The sequence below is a fragment of the Callithrix jacchus genome, chromosome 19, assembly GCF_049354715.1.
Source record: "Callithrix jacchus isolate 240 chromosome 19, calJac240_pri, whole genome shotgun sequence".
Classification (NCBI taxonomy): domain Eukaryota; kingdom Metazoa; phylum Chordata; class Mammalia; order Primates; family Cebidae; genus Callithrix; species Callithrix jacchus.
This window is the reverse complement of record NC_133520.1, coordinates 24,474,210-24,496,040: the sequence shown is the minus strand read 5'-3', so window position 1 is coordinate 24,496,040 and position 21,831 is coordinate 24,474,210. Positions and strand designations below refer to the sequence as shown.

Here is a 21,831-nt window from a genome sequence, read left to right as displayed (position 1 = left end):
CTTCATTGACAGAAAGGATATAGGACAGTTTTGCACATAGACGACAAAACATCTATGTTGCTAAGTATTTCTTCTTGAATTCTTGAATTGTTGATGTTCTAATCTAATCAGGAAATTTACACTTGATCTTAGCCAAAAGACTGAGAAGTGATCTAATTAGGAAATTTAAACTAGGTTTGCAAAGTTACTTTTCATGAGATTTTGTTGATTTCATAGTAGGATGTACACAATCCAGTTTTTGTGAGAAAGAAACAACTATTCACTCTATATTCTGCAAAGTTTATTTTAGGAAATTAGTCCCTAGATTAATAATGTTTGCAATTCTAACATCTGTATGTTTCAGATTTTGTGAGAAATTGGTAAGAAGAGAACATGTGGAGATAACCAGTGATCCCATTTTAAAAGTTTCAAGTTACAATATGATTAAATTTCTCATACAAACTTTTTAATTGATATTTTTATGCCAGCTTAACAGTTTTTATAAATGTGTTTTTTATACTTCTATAGAGAAGTAATATCTTTCATAAAGTTTAAAAATGTTTTCCTAGATGTATTTGCTAGTATTTTGGTAGATTATTTAGCAGACTGCTTCTGATTTTATGAAACTCTGACCTACCCATTTATCCCACCAACATTTGTAAAATGGACTTAGTAATTATTGTTTTTAGAAGGCTTAACTATTTTAAAACTCTTTTACTAAAATGTGCTTTGAAATTTCAGAGAGTATGGGCTTTTCTGTAGTCTAAATCTTGTGAGTAGGATAACCTAACGTGAGGTGAATTGGAAGTTTATATGGTGACTTCAATAATTTTATGCTATTTTGGATATGGGCAGGGCTTGACATAGTTAAGATCATGGAAGTTGCCTAACTTGATTTTGTTAAAGTTATCAAAACCTGGTTGTGGTGATTTGTTAGTGATATGCATTTTATGTCTTCTTTTCTGGAGTCCCAGAAGGAATTCCAGGGGTAAGAACCTGAACTAGGGAAGTAGTGGAACAGTACACATTCGTTCCTTCTGTTTCCTTTTGAAGGTAGAAAATCTGTTAGGTCTTAAGGATATCAAGGCCTATAAATAGTTCTCAACTTTCAGCCAAGTGAAATATCCAGAATATCAGATCAATTCCATATGGTCTCTGCATTCAAATTAAAAAATAAAAAAATAGGAAGGGACAAAGCTACAAAGGGCAAAGACAACTGGGAATTAGGATCTAGTACAATAATAAGTAATGAACTAGAATGTACAGGCTAACGAGGAGTAAAATAAGAACTTTAACACTTAAGTTTGTAAATTCTGAATATATAGATTAGTGGTTAGCTATCTTTAAAGAAATCTGGAACTTTTTAAGGTTACTTTGAAATCTCTGGGTCTGTCAGGGTGCCTATGTAATCTATTGCTGGTTCTCAGTAGCAAAGTGAACATAGAAATTTGGGCAACTCTGTTCTAATAATGACAATGATGTCTAGAAAATTATGCAAATCCTTTGAGAAACAGGATTATCTGTCTGCATTAACAGAAAAGGTGTGTGATAATAGAGCACAAAGATGTCTATAAAAGAATTGCCAAAAATGTTTTATTTTAAAATATTTATTCACATATCTGCTATTGCCTTCATAGATATCTGTCAATTCTCATGTTTTTCTGTTAGATAATATTTTAGGTTTGAAATGTCAAGTTGAATTAATTTTCTTCTCGTATTTCATGAGGTGTTTCTGAAATAACAGCAATTCTTATTTTATGTATTAAAATTTGATTTTTATACACAATTAAAAATATTAGTATTTTTTGCAAGAGTATAAAATCCATAGGGAATATATTCTGTTTATATAGTCTATTATTGTTCCCAAGTTTCTACCCTAAGGCCTGGCACCTGCTTGGCTCCAAATATCATGTGTTGAATTAATTAATTCAAGATTATTCTCTTGAGTATTTTTAATTTTATTAAAATTATTAATGAAAGTGAAAGTTGGATAAATCTGAATTTATAAAATTCAGTAAGTAAAAGACAATGTACATGAGGGGAAAGATAGCACAGTAGGTGAGGAAATTGTTTACTTTTGTACATCCAGTTCTGGAACAGCGCCTGACAAACAGCAAGTCTTAATAAATATTTGCAGACTGACCCAAATATTTGGTGACATAGGAGGTATGAATCAATGAAGATATATGTTAACAATATCATAGAAAGAAGAATTTAATTGAATAGAGAAAAAGATGTGCTAAAGGAGTGTAAATAAATTTGATGATTATTTAGGATATATTTGCTATGAGGTATATGGAAAAGATTCAATTCAGACTATGGCCTAGACCTTGATATTCTTTTTAAGTTTAAAAAAAAAACGAACAAACCTTTTAGGCATTACAACTCTTGATTAAATTATAAATGATTTTATGATTTTTATAAAAAGCAACCTTAATTTTAAATATATTAATGGACTCTAAGATTAAATTTGAGCTTTTTATATTGAATAATTTTGAATATCTATAATGTGTTATGCTGGAACTGAGCATTTAATACATTTAATTTTTAATCATTTTGAATTACTTATACTGTTGTTTCAGTTTTAATGAACTATATGAATCTATGCATATATATATTTTTAATTTAGTGCCCCAATGCCATACCTGATTGGAATACACTCCAGCCTCATAGAGGTGAGTATCTTTCAGACATGAGCTAGTGATAAAATTAATTCATAAAATAATAGTTAAAACAGTTTTGTTTTGAAGGAATATCAATGGAATAGGACAAACAAGTGACTAGTTTCATATTTACAGTATGCATATCATTTTAAAAAAGACAATGTGAAATAATTTCATTTAAATTAATATACTAAATAGCCATTATCAATAGCATAAATTCTATAAAAGTAGTTTCTATTTGGTAGAAGCCATATGGTAAGTTTTAAATACTAAAACTTCAGTCCTTGATCAATTGCCTTTTTTAAAAATGGCAACTTGTGATCATTTATATCTCTTTTTCAGACCTATATTTTGAAAATCAAAATTTATATACTTGAGTCATGAAGTACAATTTTTTATTTTGCAGACTTCCTTATGTTCCTACTTATCAATATATATATTTTTAAATGTGGCTTTAATATACTAATCATGAAATTTAGAATATAGCCATAGGTTTTAATTTTCAGTTCTGTTGGGTGATATAAAATTTAGTAACTTTTTTTCCATCATTACTACATCATTTTAAAATGATTTTTGTCACTTAACTTATTCCTATACTGAAAGACCTTGAACTATAAACACCTTGAACTTGAAATCAGTGAGATTCCCAGGAAGGTCTTCTTATAGGATTAGCATCTAACAAAATAAGCAAAACGCTTGAATTAAAACAAAGACTTGAGTCAATTGAATGGTATAATTATGCTGATGATTTCAATTTTATTCAGATAAGTTTATCTTTTTTTCTGCTGGTTGTACAGATTGTACTTTAACCCAGTTTCTACTGAATAACCTGAATGAATTAGCTTTGGTTTTCCTCTTAGTTGCCATCACTGTATACACTCCATCAGTCCTTACTTTGATCAAAGATGAGTGTGTTGATTTATTTTAAAACTCCTGAGAATCATTGTGAGAGAATAATGCCCCTTTAGGAGGCCCAGGTTATGGAATCTGACCTGTCCTCTAGCTTTGCCCTTTTTTTCTCATCACAAAATGCCAGGGCAACATTTTGTATTTTGTTTCACCAATAACAAAAAAATATTTAAATAAATATCTTTAGTAAGTTTGTTTGTAATAAATATTGAAGTCTGAGTTGGATAACTTTATGACTCCTTATTTTTTATTCATTTTTAGAAAACTTATTCTTACATGCCAAGGTACTTCCAGTGAAAGGATAAATTATATAAAAGAAAACATGAATGGATACTTAATTTGTTTTTCAGATTGTGGAATATATGCCTGGCATTTTATTTATCAGTAATTTGACTTTATTTAAAGTCTAACCTTGGTTGGATTCTTTTCTAAAAAGTGTCATCAAATTTGATTTTTTTATTAGTGTATACTTGTCTCTTCTTAATGAATCTAATAGTATACATAATTTTTATAATTATTTATTTATAAAGATGAAAAACATTTAAAGTTGTTGGTCACCTGTTGATGTTATAGTTTTTTTTTTGCATACTAATTCTACATCAACTTTTAAAGCAAATGATTCAGCTTTTCCAAAATACTGTATAAAAGGGTTTATATATATATATATAAATATATATATATATATAAATATATATATATATATATATATTTTTTTTTTTTTTTTTTTTTTTTGAGACGGAGTTTCACTCTTGTTACCCAGGCTGGAGTGCAATGGCGCGATCTCAGCTTACCGCAACCTCTGCCTCCTGGGTTCAGGCAATTCTCCTGCCTCAGCCTCCTGAGTAGCTGGGATTACAGGCACACACCACCATGCCCAGCTAGTTTTTTGTATTTTTAGTAGAGACGGGGTTTCACCGTGTTGACCAGGACGGTCTCGATCTCTTGACCTCGTGATCCACCCGCCTCGGCCTCTCAAAGTGCTGGGATTACAGGCTTGAGCCACCGCGCCCGGCCAAGGGTTTATATTTTAAACATTCAATTAAATTTAACAGGTATTCTTGAACACTGATAGAAAAAAACAACTGTTTTTAAGTAGCAAATTTAAGAATTATTTGCCCCTTGAAAAGTGTTGTCTTAGAGAATAATCCATTCTAACTTTAAATTGGCTTCTTTTGTTAAATGAGAATATTTGAAGCCATGATTAGACTGGTTGATATCTCTGTATTTTTTATACTCTGGACTTATCTAAGTGTCTTAATAGCCTTATTTTAATAGGTTTAATAGTGAATGAGAGAGGCCGGGCGTAGTGGCTCATGCCTGTAATCTCAGCACTTGGGAGGCCCAGGTGGGCGAACCACAAGGTCAGGAGTTTGAAAGCAGCCTGACCAATATGGTGAAATCTCGTCTATACTAAAAATGTAAAAATTAGATGGGCATGGTGGCACATGCCTGTAATATCAGCTATCTAGGAGGCTGAGGCAGGAGAATTGCTTGAACCCAGGAGGCGGAGGTTGTAGTCAGCTGAGATCTTACCACTGCACTACAGTCTGAGTGACAGAGCGAGACTCTGTCTGGAAAAAAACAAAACAAAACAAAAAAAACAGTGAATAAGGAGCTATACTGGGGACTTCAGGAATTCTTTCAAAACAATTGGATACCATTCAGCAACTTTCTTGTTAATCTATTACAAGATGATGTAAATCCTGCAAATTTCATTCCTGTTCTGTCACAATTAGGCAGATTTTTTCACTAAATTTCTGTTTTCTCTGCTTTTAGTTTTACCAAAATGATCTTATAACTAAAATATTGATACAGCTATTTACATATTTAATATGTAAGACTGAACTGAGTAAATTTCTGCAGTCTGCTTGGCAGTTACAACAAGTTTTTTCTTAAGGAATAATTAAAATATTTTCTTAATCCCACTCTCATGGTCAAGACAGTTGTAACACATTTTATTATTTTATTAGATTGGTGCAAAATTAATTGCAGTTTTTGCTATTTTTTCCCCCAATGGCAAAAACCACAATTAATTTTGCACCAACCTTATATAATGACTTCTCAACATAGTTGTTCTAACACATGAAATTAATATCTCTTGACATCTTTCTTTCAATTGTTTTAATGGAATTATAGGTAAAGGATGGCCAGAATCTTTTTAAAATACAAATTTCCTTTTAAAATAAAGGCAAAAGATATTTTGTTCTCCCTAAAAACTAGACTTTGGGGATGGACTCAAAGCAGACTAAGGCCTGCAGGTCATTAGGAATAAATTAGTGGAGCCTACAAATGTGAGGGTTATCTTATTTGTTTTAATATACAATGGATTCTAAATAAAGTGTTGATCCAGTTTTAGAAGATCATGTGATTGCTGCCGCTATGTCATTTCTTTGTATTAGTGTGCCTAAGTACATTTGTAGCCACACTGTATTGCCATAGTTAAATACAGTTAAATACAGAGGATGTGAGAAACAACTAACTTCACCATCTTATGGTTGTTCTTAAGCATTCAGTCTGTGTCTAATATTATTTTCTTATTTTTGAAGAAAAAAGACATTCTTTTTGTCTTTTCTTAATTTTGTATCTCATAACTTTATGAGATGTATAACAGTGAAACAGAGAAAGAGGTACCATTTTATATATATGACTTCCATGCCTATTTAGAAAAAAATAGCTGAAGTCTGATTGGGAGAGAAAAAAATAGATAAAATATTGATACTAATTCAAATTAAAACAAATTGTTAACTCTATTTTTTCCCTTTTTTGCTAATGTATTAATATAATTGTTTTCACTTTGGGGGCTCTCAGTTTATTAATTTGAAATGAAAATATTTTTCTGTTTTTTGAGTGGTCCCTTGAATAAAATGTAATATTCAGCAATTACCAGGTTTTTAAAACTAAGAGCAATTTTAGAAAAAGTGTACGTGCCATAGTAGTACCAGTTTCCTTGTTCTGAGTTTAGTGATAATGTCCTCACAAAACATTTTGGGGCACATAGCTTTATCTTAAATTATTTATAGACTAATTCATTTTACCCCTTAACAAATATATCAGCTTTATTGGACTATCTTTACAGTTTCTTTCATAAAATGACAACTTAAAGTTGAAGATGAAAATCAAAATGATCACTTTTGTTCATACAAATGTGATTAATATATGTTTTTGCTTATAAAGTAGGTTATTGTAGTTTTATTTTATAGGTAGCTACACATTTATATATGTAAAGCTTTTTATATATATGTATACATGTGGAAAGAAAAGGAAATGAGTGTATTTGTAAATATTTCTACAGTAGTATCAATAGTATTACTATAAGTGGTTCTCTGCTAATATCTTAGAATTGGCTATCTTTTAAGTCTTACTTAATAATAAACAAGACAGATTTTTAGAATCATGTGTCCTCACTGTAGACATGGTGCCTTTCTTAACGTGGAAATTCTCTACCTTAGACTACCATTGCCTTTAACATTCTAATGTGCAGAGATTTGAAATTGTAAATGGATCAGATAAATTTTAATTATGACCAACTTAAAATAATCCATTTGGCCAATTTGAAATATATGATAATAATCAGTTTTGAAGTGATAATTTTCAAAAATGTCTTATCGTAGACCATCACTTAAAAAATACTACACTAAAATTAATTATTAACCTATTGCTAGTTGACTTATACAGTCATGGAATTGAGAGTTCATGAATGTATTTCATTAATGAGCCCTTATCACTAAGTAATAATGCTATTTGTTACAATTTAAATAAGACTAGTAAAATTATATGAATTTTTTAGGTATGCCTATTAGTTTAAGTAGGAAAAATGAACCATAAGTATTTTTTCTTAAAGATGAAAAATGTGATAAAATTCTTACTTACTATTATTTGTAGACATGTTGAGATAATTTGATTATTTTGATTAAACTTTCAAACAAATCTGACAAGTCAAGATAGTCTGATAGGCTATTAAATTTGATACCTTCTATTGAAATTCATGTGAGAAATATTACTAACAATAAATTCCATATTACTATCTTGTTTTTTTTCTCTTATTAAGCTTTCAGGCCTCCTCATCAACATATACCTATTGATATGTCATATAGATAAAAATTGAAATTATAGTTTAATGCTGTAGTCATAGTTATTGGTTTATATTATCCCTGTAATACGCTTTATGCTAAGAATAGGTATAAAGCTGGCCACAAATTCCTGTATCATGGGACTGAAATTAAACGGATACATTTTAAAGAATATAGTTTGTTTGCAGTTTGATATAATCATGCCTATTTTATAATAATTTCGTTGTATTTATGTTTAATATAAGATTAACAAGTATTCAATTTTAAGCATTTTTACTAAATCTATTTGAATGGGTCGTAGTCATACTTTCTCAGAAGGCAAAGTTGTTTGTATCCTTTTATAATATAGGATTTTTTTTCCCAAGCCTAATGCATTAAGATAATATTTTCTGTTTCTAAGCTCATCATAATTTTGTAAAGTAAATGTACTAAGATTTTTACTCATAATTGTGTGTGTGTGTGTTTTTTAACAGAGAGTGAAAAATAAATCATTGGAAGATGTGGTTATGTTAAATGTTGATACAAACACATTAGAATCACCATTTAGTGACTTGAACAACCTACCAAGTGATGTGGTAAGTATGTAGGATATTTGGTGGTGAACATAAACGTTTTCTCCTGGACCTCTGAATTACTAAGTTATTTTTTTCCCTTTTAACATCTGAAATAAAAAGGTTGGGTATTTGCGTGAGGTGTGAGAGGAATAAATGTAGATCCTATGTTTAATATTTTCACCTTTTAGCAGTTGAGATTTTGAATGGAATATCATATTCCTTATTGTAAAAGTAAGATCATAATTAAAAAGCTAGATGCATTCATTAGGCAGAGTTTCTTTAAACATAAGTCTCTTCATCTCATCTTAATCATTATATTACAAAGTAGGCATTTCTGTCTGCCTAGTGGCATGTCTTGCAAAAGAATGAGAGAGTTTTTGAAGGCAAGAAGAAGAAGGGGGCCAATTATCGGCTTTTGCTTCCCTGCCACCTGCCAGCGCTTTTCCTTTTAATTAATGATCTGATGTTACTGGTCAATATAATAAGAAATGCTTGTACAGTTGGGGTCAGAAAATTCTGGCTTTGATCTTCCTCAACTTTCTGAAACATTTATTTGTTTTCTCTAAATTATTTCAGTTTTATTTTAATCTTTTCTATCCTGCTGAGGGCCACAAGAATGAAAACCTACACTGTTTGTCATTTGCTTTGGCAGAGCAAAGACTGCTTACTTAGAATTCTATTTGTAAATTAAACTGCAAACCCAGTTTGTCATAAAAGACATCTGATCCTTTTGAAATGATGAAAACTGTCTTTTGTCTGTAAAGGCTGATAAATTAAGTGCCAGTTCTCTCCTGGTCTTTGATCTTGCGGAGGGTTGTGTGTGTGTGCGTGTGTCTGCAGCTTATAATGGGACATACTCTGTATGTCACGTTAAATAGTCTCCAAAAGTGCATTATTTTTGGCCTTCATATTCCTTAGTACAGGGCCAAAATGCAAACTAGTATTGTCTCTGTATTTATTTTAATGGCTACTTAAAAATATTTTTATAACATAGTTCTAAGTTAAAATAACTTCCTTTTTAAAAAAAGTTTATCGTTTATATGGATATTAAAAATTGGGAATAAAAATACCTTCAGAGTATATTTTTCTGTAATGTTGAACTACTTTGAAATCCATTATTAAGGAGTTTGAGAAAGTGAATATAAAAATCCTAAACTCAAAAATACAATAATACCAGCCTCAATTGTCCTTCTGTCTAATGATAGGAAAAATATGATTTTAAAATCAAAATCAGATTATTTATGCCCATAATAACCTAAAATACTTGCTGAACTTGAGGCACATTAAAATTGAACTTCTTTATCTTACTGTAGTAAAACTTATGCTATGAATGTACAAATCTAAACCTAGGCCAGTGAACAATTACATCTTTTCAGCTCATTGTAACTAGATTACCTCACTGTAAAATTTTTGCAAAAACAAAATCACAAATTTCATTTAAATATCAAAGTATTATTCACTGAATAGAGAAATAATTATGAAAATAGAATCCCAGCTTTTAAGAATGCTTTCCTTATGTGCATGTACTTCCTACTGTTAATGCTCTAAGGAGAAAGATTGTTAAAAAGAGAAAGAAGAACAAAAAGAGAAAGAAATTCAGCTTTTCTGTGCATGATATTAAAATTTTTATCAGCAGCTTCAATCATAGATGATTATTGAGAAAAATAATCTCTGAAATTTTATTTTTTGATGGGTGATTCTTTTTTAAATTGAAAAGTACTACTTTCCTAGTAGAATTAGTTTGATGATTAAAACATTTATTTAAATATATGGAGAAGTTAAATAATATTCACACATGTAAAGGTATAAATATATCGAATGACAGAAGGGACCATCTTGTTATTTACTCACAAACAACAATATAAATGTAAATGAAATATTTAAAAATACAGACAAAAAGTTACACTGAAAGGTGGTGTAGACTGATGAAATATATGTTTGAAATTAAAGGACACGGACTTACAGAGGAATTTAAAGAATGGACAAATAAAAACAGCTCTGAGGTGGAGCTCGGACCATTTACTGAAAGTATGAGATGTTTAGAGTTATAATAATTTTTAAAACTATTTTAGGCGATTTTTAGAACCCATTTCTAATGAATTTAGCTATTTCATCAATTTTATAAAATTATCTCTTACAATTTTGGAGAAAATAGGATGGAGCATCATATTTTTTAGAAGCTACCCTGCCTCCACTAGACAGGACAGTTGTAAATGTTTTAAATGAGATGTGTTAAAATCACAAATGATCTTACTAAAATTTTTTTGTGTAATTTAAATTGATAAAATATACTTGAAACCTGAAAAATGTTACTATTAGTATTGTTTGATTATTTAATAGGTTAACTGAGATTTAGATGGGGGGGCCTTTTAAAATCATTCACTAAAGCATTTAAATTATGCTTACAGGCTAGCTGACTTTCTATGCATGTGTACTCTATTATTGTGTCAGATTGACCAGTGGTCTTGGCTGTTCAAAGGTCAGTGGTCACAGTTGTCCTGAATTACTAGTTCTTTTTTCCCGTGGACCCTCTGCTGTGTTGCATGCTGTAATCTTCTTAATGGCTTCATTCCAATATTCACACATAATATTTTAGATTTATTGACTGTTAGAAATACTACCATGCCAGTAGCAGTTCCGCTACTCTTAAGGTATTTAAAATTGGAAAAATAAATCAGGGCAAAGCTTTCAGGATTCCTTTGTTTTTGTTAAGGGAGGGGGGAAAACCTCTTTTCCTGTCTTCTGACAAGAACACTTGTTTTTCGATTTCATCATTTCACTATAGATTTGGATCATTAAAAGAAAAAAACAAATATTTTATTGGGAATGATTTTAACAATATTGATTATTACATGGAATAACTTTTAAAGGCAGTAGATGCAATAAAATATACTCTTGTAGATTTTGTCTATGAATATATTTTGACTTTTTTTTTAGTGGCCATGCCAAATAGACACCTTCAAACATCTGTAGTGTAGTTGAATGTTTTGAAATAAAAAAAGTAAATGTTAGGACTCAGCTACGGCATCAGCCACAGTTAGTGTTATTGTGGTATGTTTCTAAGGGTGAGTGAGAAAAAGAACCAGTTGAATTAAATATAATGTTTGAAATCTCAAATGAGTTGATTTTAATCTGTGAAAATGCAATAGTATTAAAACCTCCTATTCCAAATACGTATATAATTTAGTTTTAATTACATAATAATTTAAAATTATTTCTGAGATATTCCTGCTCCTTTTAATTTGTATCATCATCATTAACATTTAAAAAATCAATTTGGAGGTTGTTACTATTTCAAATATAAATAGGATTAACCTCTTACTAGGAAATTAAGCTAATAATTAAAAATATAAGATTTAGGAATTCTCTTCTCATATGAATATTAAATTAAACAATTATAAATTCTCATTGATGAAAGCACATTAGAATTGACATCTGAAAAAGTTACATGTATTAGAATATTCATTACAACAGGCAAGTTTTTGACCTGTGTTGCTTAACTGTCTCTAATAATTTAAACTCATTAGATTCTAAGAATAGTAATAATGTCGATAGATCAATATGGTATTCCTATTTTAGATAAGAAAATCAAGGCACAGAAAGTATACTATTAATGTTATATCTAGAGATTTCGTTCATAGAGGATGACCTTCAGGCCTATGTCCCAAAGGATATTTATATCACATTTATATGAAAGGGACAAAGAGTTGATCATTGTCCCTTTCATATAAATGTGATATACAATGTAATGAATAACTCATTTAAAATATAGAAGCTTATTTGCCATTTAATCTTGTTAAAGAAGTACCAGTTTGATCCATTTGATTCAAATTAGGATTTTCAGCACTGTTTTTAAAACTTCATTTTCATCTTGAATGTAATACTATTGGAAATAATTTTCTGTTTTCTAATATGAGGGTATAGAGAAAATATGGTACACTTAAGAGTTATTATACAAGTCACTGTAGACCACTGTATGTTATATTATAGCTATATTTGGTATGAAGCATATTTAATAACAAAAACATTAAAAAGACCTTATAATGATGCTATCTAAAATATGTATATTGTGGTGAAGCTTTCAGGAATCATAAGAAGGAGGGCATTAAATGGTTTTATTGTGAAAAAAAAAAGGAAAGACACAAATTGCTCTGAGTCACCAAAAATCATTAAGAGCATACAAGAACTAGAAAAACCTTTAAAATTCTGATATCAAACAAGATTTTTGAATATCTACATTCAAGTGAATTTATTAATTTGGGGGTAAGTTGGAAAGAATTAGTTTTTTCAGAGAATTTTAAAATAAACTTTTCAGAAAAATATTAAATTATATAAGCAAATTAAACTTTTAAAACCACACAGATTGTCAATGGATATGTTTAATTTATTGAATATTTTCTGTAATCAAACATGAAGGTTTAACATGTTAAATCGTCATAATATATGTTATAAAGAAAAAAAAGGCCCCAGAGAATATTATATTAGTTCCAGGTTTGCCACAGTTCTGCTATAATCCTTATTGTGTTTAATGGTAAATGAAGTCCCTAACATATTTCTAGGGTGGTCAGGTTAGAAAGATTCATTCAGCTTCTAGAGTAATGTGGAGAGCATTTATTACTTCAGGAGATAAATATTGCTTTTAGTTTGCCTTTGGAAAAGTATAGTCATACTTTTTCTTCCCTCAATCCGCAGTTGTTAGAATTCAGGCATCTAGTTGTACCTTGCTGCCACCTCACAGCCTTGGTACAGTGCTTTGTAAATAGGCATTCAATAAGTGATTGCTGAAAGGAAATAGAATTGCACTCTTTTATCTTTTGTAATAGAAGCTTACTTTTAAATTCTCTGTTTACAGTTACCTCCTAGAACATTTTATGAGGATATTTCCATTTGACTTTAATAATAATGAAAATGAGAAATCTGGAAGCATATATAAAACACACTTTTTAAACTATGAGTATAACCTTTTATTTCCTGTATTTGGAAAAAGAGACCATGTTATGATGGCAATCGTTGTGCTTCTGCATACTCAGCTGAATGTCTGGGGAAACTTAGCTATTCTTTTAAATAGTTATTTTCAGAGATGTAATCATTTACAAAGTAGTTTTTTATTTTTAGGTAAACTATTATAGATTTTGCTGTTCTCCCAACTGTTTTCTTGGTATATATTTTAAAAATATAAACCTTAAATGCTAAAACAAAGAAAACAAAAGCAAAACCCAAAAACCTTAACTGTGCTTCTAAACATTTAAAAGATTGCTGTTCATTTCTTTCAATTGAATAAGAGAATCTGGCTTTCTTATAGCAATGATCTGGGCTTTGGTAATCTCCCCCTTTATGTCTCTGTACTTTTGCCATTCTAAAGTTGATTTATTGTTTGTTACTTTTAGTGATTTTAAGTGCTCAGTGAAGTTCCTTGGCTTTCTTGTGGCTTTTCATTTCCAACTAAATTACCTAGCCTTTCTTTTAATGTCTTCCTCCCACCCACCATGTATTGTCTTAATAGCATGCTTCTTTCTCTTGTTATTGCAGATATTTTTTCCTAAAAAAGGTAAACCTTGATTTGGGCTTTTAAAATTATTTCCAATTTATTTCTAGTCCTTTAAATTCTTGATTTTTCCACATTCAGGCAACTTGTGTGTGTGTAATATTGTGAGCACTGTCACAATAGCGGTACCCAAACCTTGCTGATATCATAATGACCTGGTGACCTTTTAAATGAATTATGTTTCTGAGCACTATCATAGATACTTTGATTGAGTCAACTAGAGGAATGAATGTAGAATTGTGCCCAAAGCAGGTTGTTAGATTTGTAGATTTATTCATTCATTCAGCAGGTATCTGTCAGGTATCTACTATGTATACACATTATGCTAAGAACTGGGTATACAGTGGTGAACAATCAAACATATACCCTAATTTCATAGAGTTTATGGTGTGTTAATATTCATCTAGTATTACAAATGGAGACAAATGTTATAAAGGAACAAGGTGCAGTTGGAGAGAATTACAGTGGGACCCTAATTTAGATTAAGGGTGAGATAGGTAAAGGCTGGGCCTTTTCTAGCTCAGTGATGCAGGAAAAAAACCACATGTGCCTCTGTGGTGCAGCAAGGAATTATCTTATGTGATAGTGCATAAATTATTGGAGGCTCAAGTGTTCTTTTCCAGCTTAATAGTAAAGGCTGCAAGCCTGAGGTTTAATTTTTCTTATGACCCGGCAGGAACCTGATGCTGTGCCAGTTGCATGGAGGATGGGATTTTAGGCGCACCAGTATGAGAAACTATGGAAGCAATTAGGAGCTTGGTCTATATTCTTATCTCATATCTCTCATATTTCCTTCATACTGTTTGTTTTTATTTTAGGTGGTATATTAATTAGGGTACAAGCTAAGCTGCTGTAACAGAGGGACCTAAATGCCCATTCTTAGATCAAAATAGAAATGTATTTCTCTATTATGTAACAAGAGGTAAATTTTCCAGAGATGGGGGGCAACTCTGCCATCATCAATAACATAGCATCCAACACCAGGTTTAAGGTAGCTATCCTGTGCTTTTTGTCTACCATGCCCCAGAATAAAGAGGAGAATTCAGAGAGGGGTATTCATATCCCTTTTAGGAACAGCCTGTAAGTGTCATGTTCCTCAACTCACATCCCATTTGTCTGAACGCAGCCCTATGGACACACCAAGTCCCTAGGGATGTTGGAAAATAGCTGAGTTAACCTAGCTTTGTTAAATATGCACCAGTCCAAACTTAAGATTTCCATTACCAAAGAAGGCAGCGTAGATGTTTGTGGACTGAAAGCCATCTCTCTTATAAGTAAACTCTTATGGAAATAATTTTAGCCAAGCTGAGATGCCATTCTTACTAGTCTGCACGCTCAGATCAGCCTTTTGTGGTCCAACCAATCTCAGTGTATCAAGAACATCTTGCTGCAGAATCGGCCTGAATGTTGATGAGTATGAGTAAGCCAAGTGGGAGGAGGAAGAAGATGGGAGGAGAGAGAACATATATAAAGGTTTTGCTATGGGGAAAAAGTTGGTTAATTCAAGACTGATAGCTGTAGTGAGGTCAACAAGAGAATTATGCAAAATGAGTCAGTAGAGATAGGCAGGGGTGATCATAAAAGATGTGTAGTTCTTGTTAAAGACCTTGTATTTTACTGGAAATTTGTTGAAGATTTTTAGCATAGAAATAGTGTGATACACTTCAAGTTAAAAAAAAAAATCACATTGCATTCTGGGTCCTGGATCGCCAGGTATAAGAAACAAAGCAGAAAGGTCAATTTGGAGACCATTCGTAGTGGTTGAGGTAAAAGATATTAGTTGCTTGAACCTGATGATGGCAGCAACTTAGAGAAAAGTAGACAGATTTGAAATCTGTGACAGAGGCAGACCTGATGTATTTAGTATGGGAGATGAGAACGGGTAAAGTGTTGAGGAGGACCTGCAGTGTATTTTTTGAGCAACTTGATGAGTGGAAGTGATGCTGGCATGACATGGAGCCTGAGGTGGAGATAAGAGCAATTTTGGTTGTCTTAATTTTAATTTTAAGGTCCCTCTAAAAGGAAAATAGTTGCAGATGATGCCATATTAGTATTTGACAGGAACTTTAAACATACAAAGACGCAATGTAATGATACGCTCTGTAGGTAAGTATATCATATGCTTTTCATTTAATGAAAGGTTACTGTTTTAATCCTCAAATAGAGGTTTGTTAGAAAACTATTAAGACAGAAGAGTTAATTTTGTTTCTTAATAAACTGAACTTTAGAAAAGCTAAAGAAGTGTAGGGATTTTATCTAATTCATGTGATAACTATAACATGATTCATGGGAGAGAATAAAAGCTTTTAACTTTATAACCTTGTTCTACAGCAAATGATTATCCGACACTTTAACTTTTCTAAATGTCTGTAGTTTCTAGAGAACAGTTTAGTTATGGGAAAGGAAATATTTAAAAATATCTTGGGAGTGTTTTAGGTTGTGTAGATTATCTAAATATTATTTTGGAACACTTATTTTTATCTTCTCTCCTTTACCCTGATCTTTCCCTTTGTGATCATTAAAAGTAAAATAAAAATTTCTGAGTATAGCAGTTAATATATTTTTACTGCAAAGACACATCTAGAAATCACATCTAAAAGTTAAGTAAAAGATATCTGCCACTTCTCGGAAAAACTCAGCCCCCTTATATGCCCTGATGGCTTACTCTCCTTTGGTATAATTACTTCATTACTCAGACTGTGTGCACATGACTTGCATTCTTTTACCGTGTACCTGTTTGCTATGTTTACTCATGTAATTCTGTCTTTTATTCGTAGTCACTTTAGTGCTAAGAGGGTAAAAGTAGAGAATTGGTGGTAATATTATTCATGCTACAGTGAATTCCCACTGTGCTAAAATCAGGATTATAATTCTGCCCATGGATGGCTACTTGGAGGCCTGAATTCTCACTCAAAGAAATTTAAACCATTTGATGAGAGCAATGAAATGATGCTTATTTCTGAATTTTCATTGTTTAACTCTTTGTTTGTGATCTATCCTAATACTAGATTAGACTAAAAAAAATGTATTTACAGAGTATAAAGTCTCTAAAGACAATAAGATAAAATGTCCATTATGAAGTAATCTGTAGACATTGGAGGCTGAGGCTAGTTTACTTTCTTAAGAATAAAAGGAGAAAACAATTGATGCTTTTTTAATATTAATAGGATTATGTGATAATAGCCATATGACTAAAATTCCAAATGCTTTTCTGAATTCAGAGTTGTGTATGAGTATAAGCCTTAGGATTTCATGGGAAGATGTATGTTTATTTCATAACTAAACTTAGAAGTTTGGAAATTAAAGCAGAAAATACTCTTTCCTAGACCAGATATTGAAAAAGTACAGGACAGACACAATCATTTTTATAGATAAAAACTGCTAAAAGCTAATTAGCACTGCAAAGGGCATTGGTAACTGGTGATAATTTACTCCAGTGATATAAAGGCCAGACACACAACAAGGTTGATGCAATTGTTTTATATTATATTAATATTCTTATATCTAAAACAGATTTTTTAAAAAATTGTGTTTTTACAGACTATTTTTAAGCATTCATTTACACATGTAGAAACACTTAGCTGCCCTTCTGGTCTCTGAAGAACAGGAACAACCTCAGTTGTACTGACAATTGAAGCTCACTAGAGTAGGTCAAGGAAAAATTCTTTTTATATAGTTTGCAAAAGTTGAAATAATGTAGAAGGAGGCAAAGGAGAAATGTAACTGTATTTCTTGCCAGGCAATTTTAGTTTAAAATCTGTATGAAATTAGATAGTATATTCATGTGAAATAACACTGTCCAAAAAAAAAGAAAAAGTGAGCCACATGAATGGTTGTGTTTTCTTGTAGCCACATTAAATAATAGAAGAAATGGGTGAAATTAATTTTAATGGTATATTTTATTTAACCCTATATACAAATATTGCTTCCAAATATAATCAGTATAAAAGTTACATGTTTATATTATATTTTTATAAAAATTACATTTTTTACTCTTTTGGCAAATCTCAATTGAGACAAGTCAAATATCAAGTGCATGTATGACTGATAGCTACCTTATTGGCCGGCATAGCTCTAGTACAAGTACTTTCTTTTTCTTATTTTCTACTCATCCACAGGGAGCTCAGGAGCAATCATTGACTAGTTTTGGAAGTGAAGACTGCATATTTATGATTTGGTTCGGGATGGCTTCTGGCAGTAGCAGTGTGTTTAATACTCCTGTATAACTCAAGCAGCAATTATGCAGTCAAGGATTTGGTATAATGAAGGCTGAAGAATGGCTTGACTTGCCTGTATTCTTAGTGAGCATACCTGTTGTGATTGTCCTGAGAACATTGTGTTCTTGATTTGTGGAGAAATGAGTTGTGAATTTCCTATTTTATTTAAAAAATACACTTTAAGTAATTTTCTTTTGCAGAGATGTAAGATGCATTTTATTTTTTTTATTTTCTAAAGTAAAAATCTTTTAAAACCAACTATTTATGTATAATAATACTTTTAAAAGACTGGCATCGTATTTCTTACATCATAATCTTTTTTGGGCGTAGATATAGTAATTAAATATGTATATTGATATTCACTCCCTTTGTTATTTTATTGAAGGCATTTGAAACAAAAATAGCATTAAAAGTTTCAGAATAAAGGCATTAATTTATTTTGGTAATTATTATTGTTTGAATATGTGAGTTACCTAAATATGCATTTATTGAGGTTAGATTTTAATAATAAAAACCCTTCTTAAATGAATCCTGCTTTATGCACTTTGTGGGCTAAATGAAATTAGGCTCTCAACTTTTATCTGAATCTATGGAGCTTGGATGCAAATTGAAAAGATCACAGCTGTGGGGAGAAGACCTATACTGCAAAGGCCTTTCTGCATAGATTATGAACATAACTCAATAATTTTTTCAAAACTGTGGTTATAATTGGACCCAATGGGGATCTGTTTCTTTGATCAGATCACAGTAACTGTGACTTTACACTGGAAAATGTCACTACTGTGAAGGTTTATCACCTGTAGAGCTGGTCTTTTCTCTGATGCTGTGTTCATTTCTCATTAGCATTATTCAAAGTTTAGTTGTTAATTAGGTTGACACTTCAATTACAATCGTCTACAAGTGAAGTCAGGGCTACTTGCATAAAGAAGTAAAAATTTCCCTTCTTGCATATATATATATGTGTGTGTGTATATATGTATACATGCATGTGTATGTATGTGTGTATATATATGTGTGCATATATATGTATGCACATATGTACATAAAAAGGAGAAATGACACTATTTTGTTATATGATAGTTTAATAAGGGTAAGAATATGCTCTGTTAAGTGAGCATTCTAACCAAAATTTGTCTTACCACTTTTTTTCTAAATAAAACAGAACTGTTATACAACTTAACATGTTTCCATTTTAAGCATTGATGAATATATATGAGAACCAATATTTTTTAATGTACAGAATATAGTTTTCTATTTTGTATGAAAGGAATTGGTACAGTGAATTGGATGCATAGGAACATTTTATATGTCCTCCTCCTTAAAAAAAATAAGAGAACATTTTATATGTCCTGCTCCTTAAAAAAATAAGAGTTAAAACTCTGTTCATAAATAAGAAGCATTGTCTAAAATACATAGCACTTGAAATTAAAAGATAGAAAATGTATGAAAAATTACAACAAACTTAAATACCTTTTTAAATTATGCAGATTTCTAAATAAGTTTTTCTTTGATTTAGGAACATTAGTGTTTTAATCTGGTTCACGAGGCAATGATATTGAACTCAAACCATGTGGTAGTTGAAAAAACTGGACAGAACTGTGTTTAGATCCTAGCTTTGCCACTTACTGGCTACATAGTAAGGGCAAATGAATTCACATCTTTGTTCCTCTATTTCTTCGTTCGCTAATGGGAATATGAATGCTTTTCTTAGAAGACTTTTGTGAAGATTAAATGAGACAATGTATAAAATTTGCATGAAATTCTCCACTCATGGTATAATTTCAATAATTTTATCTCCTCTTCCCTCTTTTTTATCTGATAATGACAAAAACTTTGCAACAAATGACTGGAAAATTACATATGCAAATGAGACTTCCAAAAATAAAATTAAATGGTAAGTGGTTCTGGAAGACCTGTAACAAATAACCTTACATAGCAAAAACGAACGAAACCCAACCTGCTTCGTCTCAAAACAAGTAGACACATGTTGTAATTGCTAAAAATCTGTGGAAAAGTGGCTCACAAACAGTTTATTGTAAAATAATTAAAGCTTATTTATGTCAAGAGGCCTTGGGAAAAAAAGAGAGCATAAACCAATTTGCATTAGCACGTTACTCTCCTTTCCTGCTTTCGGTTCAATTAACAGATCAGCAGGTGCTCTCTGCAGTTAAAAAGATAAGCTATCAGGGAGGAGGATGAATTTTTGGCTGACCTGCAGACACTGTGGTTTGCCTGCTGATTGGGTTCCTACCTCGCTGTACCAATTTCTGAGGTGTTAATTTAACTGTTCCTCTCTGTCATGCAGGTCGCGGCCTTGAAAAATAAACTGAAGAAGCAGTCTACAGCGACGGGTGATGGAGTAGCTAGGGCCTTTCTTAGAGCACAGGCTGCTTTGTTTGGATCCTACAGAGATGCACTGAGATACAGACCTGTAAGCATTTTGTTTCATCACTGTTTTAATTTGCTGTTTTATGGTTGTTTGGAATGAGACAGAAGAAAGAGACATCATTTTAATATCGTACCTTGAGAAAGTATCATGGAAGTCTTTTAAGATCCCAAATAATATGTTTTAAAACAAACATTTCATCTCCAATTTTTGATTTTTTATTTTTAGTTTTGTTTAGTACTCTTATTAATATTTCCCACAGTCTTTGTGTCATCTTATTAATGTTCTAGAAGTAGCTTACCCCTTAACTACTTAATGAATTGTATTAATGTATTTTAAAACATTACCTGATCTTGTTAAGATCCTTAAGAAATTCATAAGACAATTGGGCTTATTGGATTAATGAGATTAATGAGTTTAGAAATGACAGGTACAAAGTGATATTTAAGAAAAGTAGAACTTGAAGGTATTTGGAAATTTGTTGTCTTCCTAATTGATGACACTTTGCTAAGGTCAGCTTATCTCTTTAGCATATCTTAGCTCATTTTCTCATTCTTTCTGTTTTAGTACACTAATTTTTAATGTGTAGAATTATAGCCAAGTTTTTGGAGAGTCTGAAAAGGTGCAAGTCAAAATACATTTGTTGCTCTCTCTGAATTGTTGGTTAGAGTATGTTAGGCTGATTTTACAGAAATTATTACACTATTCTTCCTTCACTGGGTGAATACGTTGTAAGAAATAAAAACATTGATTTAGTAATAAGAAGACCTGCTATTGAATAGGAATCTGTTACTAAGCTGCGTAACTTTGACCTGTTTCCTTAGTTTGTCTAGATTTTGATCTTTGTATTTGTAAAATGAGAACTCTTATACCTTCCCTCTCTATCTTTCAGGGTGGTATAAAACTCAATTGTAAACTGTGAAGCACTAAACAAACGTGAATGGGTTAGATCTTCTCTAAATTGACTTCTGAATTAATGGTTCCCACTCAGGTGGTCCATATAGCTCTAAAAGGCTATCAAATTATTGGAAGGAGTCTTTAAATGCGTGGGTAGATCAGCTGCTGTTTCTATACATGTGTTCAATTTAGATGCTAATCTTTTTGAGATATGTGTATATTTTTAAAGCATTATAAAATTCATAGTACTGTTGAAAGTATGCATTATCTCACATCGGGGAGTCTGAAAAGGTTGTTTATAGTTACAAAGGTCTCATTCTTTAAAAGACTGGAAACCAATAATATATTCCCTAGTAGAGCATATTTATATTTGAATTGTTCAACATCAAATAAAACAAAAATGAGTTTGAAACATAAAATAGTGATTAATTCTAGTTACGTCAGATTTTCAAAATAGGAATTGATTTCAAGTTTACAGTACAGGAATGAAAGTTAAAAATACCACTTTGCTTGAATTTTGACATAATTTAATACATATTCATCTTTGTAAATAAACTTTTCATTTTTAATTTAAAGTTTATTAAGGACTTCAGATTTAAAGAAAGGAGCAA

General features: G+C 31.1%; 1 protein-coding gene across 15 annotated transcripts in view; it reads left to right on the top strand.

The window, feature by feature from the left end:
* DENND1B (DENN domain containing 1B) overlaps positions 1-21,831 on the top strand; it is a 269,554-nt gene that overhangs the window by 158,347 nt on the left and 89,376 nt on the right. For 11 of the 15 annotated variants that reach the window (XM_054248143.2, XM_078356766.1, XM_054248142.2 and 8 more), the window contains 3 exons: positions 2,609-2,654; positions 8,095-8,196; positions 20,243-20,368. In XM_054248143.2, the coding sequence (XP_054104118.2) occupies positions 2,609-2,654; positions 8,095-8,196; positions 20,243-20,368 (274 nt within the window). The remainder of the gene's footprint in view (positions 1-2,608; positions 2,655-8,094; positions 8,197-20,242; positions 20,369-21,831) is intronic. The other 4 variants (XM_078356772.1, XM_078356770.1, XM_078356773.1 and 1 more) reach the window with 1 other exon arrangement.